A 6,632-nucleotide genomic window follows, 5' to 3' on the forward strand; every position below is an offset into this window, starting at 1 on the left:
ATCACAATCTTTTGTCTCATTCTCTTCTTTCCCTTTCTCTACCTCTCCTTCCATATCTTCTACTGCTTCATAGTCTGTCTCTATCAATTAACAAATACACTGTATAACTAAGTTTAATATTATAATATTATGCATTTATACAGGTGATGGAATGTTATTGTTGTGATAGCTAACCGCTATTCACAGTTAGTATGTAAACAGTGTTATGAATAAGCTTACCACTAGTTTCATCACAAAAGTAGTCCCCAAGAACTGAAGCAACGTAGTCACTGACTCGAGGACCAATTTCTTCATTTAACAAGCGAGCAATGTCTCTTTCTGTAGCCATAGTTTTAAAAGTAGTCTTCTTTGTCTTTGTTATACTTTAAATAGTTGCTATAGAGACTCCATGGTTACCTAATGACGCATTAAAGCCCTCCGTTTTTATTCCGTGGTCGCTCCGTGTAACATTCTCCGTGCACAATCAAGGTAAAAATGTCGAAGGGCTTATAACTCGGCAAAGAAGGCTTCGCTACCCCTGATTTTGGTATCAAATGAAAGGATTTTGTTTATATAACATGTTTATGTGATAAAATGAATTTCGCCCAGGTAAATATTTTTCGTGATTATGAGCCCATAGCTCAAAATGATAATTCCCGCAGATAGCCTGGTTTTCTCATATCGGGTCACATTTACCTATTAGCTCTTAAAAGAACTGGTAATCACTTAGTCTGCGCACTGCTGAACAAGTAAGCAGAGAAAGAGAAGAATAGACTAGAGCGAATATTCACCCAGTGCAGTCACTATGGCAACTTTGAGCATGCGCATTAATTAAAAAATGGCGACTAATCTCAAGGGAGGTGATATCACTCCCAAATAACTAGTTTATAATTATACAAGATGAATTAAGATATGGAAAGTACCTTTGTAGTCCTTGACTCACGCTCCATGGAATGATGTGGAAGTCACCTGGAGCTGTTCTCTAGTTTAAGAGATTATCCGGTGTATAGAAAGAAGAAAAAGTCTGAAGAATTTAGCAGAAATTTGAATTTGGGCCAGTTATCAACAAAAGTTTCCGCTACATTACAGTCCACTTTAAAGGTACCAGGAGAATCGCTCAGTGAAGGAGAGCTCGTATAAGCCATTTATAAAGCCGTACAAGGTAAGATAGAAGAGTTATAATCATTTGAAAATTATAAATTTGGCCGCCATCTTGAAAAATCAACCTCAACCCTACATAGAGGCTACTGCCTATATAATATTAAAACTATACGTAGAAAAAGCCATAATTGTCAAGTGGTTGCCACATCTGAATGTGTCCTCCGCAACAATAACACAAAACCACATTCTACTTGTCCATTTCTGCACTCTCTTTCTTCTACCAGTGTCCTTTTTGCATGTAGTTTTGCTACATTTATTGTCAATTTGTGCCACATCTAATGCTGCACCTATAGTTGTATGCTGCTTCAGACATTCAGTAGCTCCAGTACTACTTTTATTTAATTTAAAATTACATTTATTATTATACCTTCACAGGCTGCAGAAGTTTCTTTCATGATTAAACTACTATTAAATTTTCTTATTCCCCCTAAATGATTTCAATCATAATAATTATTCCCTTTTTTTAATTATAGCTATTTATAAATCTTAGAACAAAATTCAACATATTCCTGAAGTTTTGTTGGAATTCTTGTTCTCTTTGCCTCTTTCATGTGTTTCACATAGGGCACTGCTTGTTACTGGCTCCTTTGGGCAACAATCTTTGTAATGTAGGAATCCATCGTAGATTGTACTTCCATCTGCTGTTCTCCACATGCAATGTGGGTAGAATATCTTCCAGTTACCATCAATCGAGTACAAGGTTCCACGGCCTAAATCTTACTCATAAAAATGGGCATACTTAGAAACCCCTGTTCCTCTTTTTCGGCAATCATCTGAGCATTCATTGTGTGGATAAATACTTACTGCTCTGCTTTTATCAATCTCATCCATCAGCTTTTCTCTACTCCGAACATTTTTCAAATAGGAGTGAATCTATCCTCTTTCCCTTAGTTCATCTTCTAATTTGGCATTCCAAAGTGCATGCAACAGTTTTACGATGTAGCAAGTGTATCTTGACATATCTTACAATTGACATGGCAGCATATATCAACTGGGGTATAAGGGATTTTGTTGGCCAGTCACAAATAATATTTGATACCTATGCTACTTTACATGTATTATGTGTAAAGTGTTCATATTTCATTTTTGTCTCCTGTAATTGCCAGTAGACCATCCCCCATGGTAGATGTTGCTGCCTTTTGACTCATAATAGCGATCTCTTAAACAGGCTTTGCTATGGATTGTACGTCACATCTATATTTTTTTGTAAGAGTGACTGAACAGTGCATAGCAATTGTCTGAGCAACCACATCAGTGTTCAAAGAACTTACCTTCTGTAGGTCTTCCTTCCTCATGTCATCACAAGAGGGAGTAGTAGAAGTTGCTGGAGCATAGATGTCCTTCATTCTAAATCAAGTTATGCTAGCTCCACAACAACTGCAGGATGAAATTGTGGTAGATTAGTATTTCTACTTCTTCCATATCCTCTACTTCTTCATAACTAATTTGTATTTATGAATTAAAATTTGCACTGCATAACTGAGTTTAATAAGACAATATTGGGCTTTTATACAGGTGATGGAATGTCGTTGTTATAGCTAACAGCTATTCAGTTAGTATGTAAACAAACTGTGATGAAAAAGCTTACCACTAGTTTCATGACAAAAGTAGTCCATAAGAATTAAAGCAACATAGTCACAGTCTTGAGGACCCATTTTTACATTTAACAAGCGAGCAATATCTCTTTCTGTACCCATCGTTTTCACAATAGTGTTCTTTGTCTGTGGTATACTTTATTTAACTTTGATGCATTAAAGCTCTCTGTGTTTCATGCTGTGTCAGTCCATGTAACATTCTATGAGCACAAGCAAGAAAAATGTTGAAGGGCTTATAACTCAGCTGTCGGGAAGCCAAGCCTGATTTTGTATTTCCAACCGGATGTGATGTTTATAGCAAAATGGCTGATGTTTGGTCAAGTTGCCCTTCTCAAAATTATGAAGGCTTTGTAACTGACAAAAAATATTTGTAGGCACCATTTTTAGTTCGTGTGACGTAAATGTTTAAATTTTTAACGACCTGGGGGTGAAGCCCCCAGGTCGTTCCTAAAATTGATTTCACCGTCGTGCTATCTATACATATATATATTTGTACGTCCACACTTACATTTCTGCTATACATGTTGTATTGGAGAAATAACAAGCCTTAGCAACCACCTGCTCACACTTCTTTAAGTGAGTGGGTGTGATCACGTGAAACAAAATGGCGGCTTACACATGGGACAAAGTTAAGATCTTTCTAACAGCAAGGGAACACAGAGATACTGTCTAAAGACTTCTCTAGAATCATTATAAGGTAGAGAGAACCTCTATAAGTCGTAGTAATGACCAAGTTGTACTTGCAAGATGGTAAAATCAATTATAGGACTATTTTTACACTGTTACGCTTGTTATTGCATTCTTTCCATAACTGCAAAATAGACACGAAGTGCATTTAAGCCATTAGAGAAAGTGGTAGAGAGAAAAAATGGCGGTGTAAAGTTGCATTTATTGATGTATAACTGGTGAACAGTAGTGATTGCAATCACAAGATATGTGTAATACAGTAGTAAAATATTTTTACGAGCTCGAAGTTTTGTGAATGCATTAATAAAAAGGGAAAGTTTTCTATGGTATTTTGTCCAGACTGTGTGTAGTTGTGAGCTATCTCAGGATATTCTGCACCTTCTATGAAGGAAGATTAAAGGTAAGCTGTTACAGGATACACGTAGAGTACATTCTGGTAATATGAGACGGTTTGTATTGTCAGACACTGCCTGTAATTTCAATGATAAAATTTAAAAATCTTAAGTGTCTCATAATTGGTGCATGTACTCTAAACATCAAGCGCCACAGGGCATGTCGTTTTTAATGCATTTGTATTTGTTGGTGAAGCATCTGTCTTACATTGACAACCTTTAGTGAGAAATAATACCATTTTTCTTATTGCCATTATAGTTTAATTTAATGCCTAATTGTCAGTTATCTTATCCTCATTGATGCTCCATCCAAAATATTTAACTGGGGACAATGTGACAACTGTGGCATGATTGCTCCTAGTAATTTAAAACCCTAATAGATCTCAGCCAGTGTCTCTGTAGTGCCTCAAATGAAGAGGGCAAATCATCCTGAAATGTTATTCTTGTCCATAGTTGCCCATTATCATGATAATAAAATCACTTATGTCTGTCCATTATGCTTTCAGATTCAAATGTTAAATTTAGGCCTGGTTGTGTGTTGCTTGGAAAGGCTTTTTGTTGCTAGACTATATATGCACTGGCCACATGCCTAAGGCATGCTAGGAAGCCATTTCCAGCAGGAGTTACTTTCAGGTTCAGCTTTACATCATGAGTGTTCTTTTGAAGATTGTCTTAGTTAGTTAAAGGTAGACAAGGAGCTGATAAAAGAATACTTGATGCTGTCTTGTAGTAGTTCTTTCTTAACAGGTAATGGAATTTAGCAATCAATGTTTTGACATTTCTTGTACTATTTTTAAAGAAACATTTGTGTTAAACAGCCTTGTAGCTCTTGTGACACGTCAGCTATGATTTATTTTCTTCCTTTCTGGGGTAACAGAACACGAGGGCAAATAAACAGCATTCCTTCAGTATCTTTTAAATATAGAAAGAATGTAATGATCACATTTGCTACCCAGAGACAGTTTAGCATAATGCCTAGTTATTTTTCTACTGGACTTATCTTTATAGCTTGCAGACATAATAATGGAGCGATTTTCTGGAAACGGAACGTAGGCATTGCCATTTTCAATTCCAAAATAAAATTAAGACTTTTAATTCACAATTTTCATAGCTTCTTCTCAGTATGACAATCTTTTCGTATAAAAAATATTGTAGTAAGTAACATTTTAGAGCTGTCAAATCCTAAGATTCTGTTTGACTAAAGAAGCTGCTTTTTTTCAAATTATATACATTCAGTGTGGCTTAGTGACTCAAGTTCTCGCATTTCACAGCTGTCACAAAACACGGTCTTTACTTCTTTTTGTTAAGGTAACCCTGGGGTTCTTTTCATTGAAAGAATTCATTGCTTTTTGGTCATAAGCACCATGCCACCATGTTTTATCCCAGTCTGGCTAGCAGAACGTTGACCATTTTGTTAGGATGCTTGCCTCCATTAGTTTTGTGGGTTTCCATAAGATACGATAAATATACTCTGTTGAGATCAAGAGCAGTTGCAGTTAACAAGATATTAGGCAGTTTTGATCTTTGGCGCACTCAAAGATATAACAGTACTTTACCTAGTCATGAAAATTAGTCAATAGTCATTTTGTGGTAGCTTGAGTGCTGACAAATGCAAATCCTATGGAGTAATGGTCTCGCTTGTCTGTACATAGCTTTGATCAAGCAAAGCCCGCAGCCTGGGTTGCCGGCAAAGGTAGCAATTGACCTGGCCAAGTGGGCTCTGTTTCAGTATCACTTAAGTACAACACCATTGGGACCATAAAGGTCCACAACAGAAAGTTTCGACAGATTTTCAAAAACAAATACAGACTAGTCTTAACTTTCTCCTCTTCTTACCATAATTTTTATCTCGTGTTGTGGCTTACAGCTCTACTGCACTCATGTGACCTAAAAAACAAAGTGGTGCTGTGCCTATTATATAAATTTGGTAAAGCATAGTTACAAATGCTGAACTCTGGCTTTTGTCATTGCTGTGACGTATCACTTGAGCTGTAAGGTTCTTGTGCCACGTAACACAGTACTGCAATATTCACTGTATAGCACTCCGAAGTATGCTTTAGTTTATACGGGAAACAGGTACAATTGTGAAGTATATTACACCATGCCAAAACTTCCGTGATTGAATAGTGTATACATATGTTGCAGTATTAATTCAGCAATAATTGCGTTAATAATTCAGTGGGAGCATTATTTCTGAAAACATGGACCGGCTGATGCATAATTTTTAGTTAAACGAACGTTATCAATGCAATTATTTCCTCTGTAGTTCCACCGTTTGCAAACTTACAATATATAAAGTCACCTTTACCAATCCTATAGTGAACAGAATTTTTGATTGTGCCTACAGTAGGTGCTACAGGATATTTTTTATTGATACCGTCTATTCTTCATTATACCATGGTGCGTGGGTGGTTGCCATGGAAACCTTTGATGTCTAGCGGGAGTTATATGCCCATAACCACCCTGCAGACAGTGTGGAATTTTACAGTTTACATAATGAAAACATTGACAAAAATGAATCACTAATAATCAAGGTTACATAGAGCAACTAGCAACAAAAACAGCCTAAGTGTAAATTAAAATTAAATGTCATGTTGCCTGCAGAGAATGTACCAGGAGCCAAATTTTGCATAGCCAAAAAAGGATTTCTTTCATGTAGGGCTTGACACTGCTCAGGAGGATTAATTACTTTATTAGGAAGTGGTACAGGACTAGTAATTTCATCCACAGCTACTCTTTTTGATGGTGGTGGTGGTTGAAGTATATTTGATACTTTCTTGAAGTGCTCATCTCCAGGCCTTTTATACTGACGAACAGC

General features: G+C 36.5%; 1 protein-coding gene and 1 long non-coding RNA gene across 2 annotated transcripts in view; both read right to left on the bottom strand.

The window, feature by feature from the left end:
- Window positions 1–24: 24 nt before the first annotated feature.
- LOC109582825 (uncharacterized) lies at window positions 25–277 on the bottom strand. The gene is made up of 2 exons (XR_002185245.1): window positions 220–277; window positions 25–80 (listed from the first exon to the last, which is right to left on the bottom strand). It is a non-coding gene; the product is annotated as an uncharacterized LOC109582825 (long non-coding RNA).
- Window positions 278–6,349: 6,072 nt separating this feature from the next.
- The window catches only part of LOC105313117 (uncharacterized), a 1,529-nt gene continuing 1,246 nt past the window's right edge, over window positions 6,350–6,632 (bottom strand). Inside the window, exons 3-4 of the mRNA XM_011406286.1 lie at window positions 6,504–6,620; window positions 6,350–6,379 (exon numbers count right to left, since the gene is read on the bottom strand). Of these exons, the coding sequence (XP_011404588.1) occupies window positions 6,350–6,379; window positions 6,504–6,620 (147 nt within the window). The remainder of the gene's footprint in view (window positions 6,380–6,503; window positions 6,621–6,632) is intronic.

The sequence above is a fragment of the Amphimedon queenslandica genome, unplaced genomic scaffold (assembly GCF_000090795.2).
Source record: "Amphimedon queenslandica unplaced genomic scaffold, v1.1 AMPQUscaffold_13352, whole genome shotgun sequence".
Lineage (NCBI taxonomy): Eukaryota > Metazoa > Porifera > Demospongiae > Haplosclerida > Niphatidae > Amphimedon > Amphimedon queenslandica.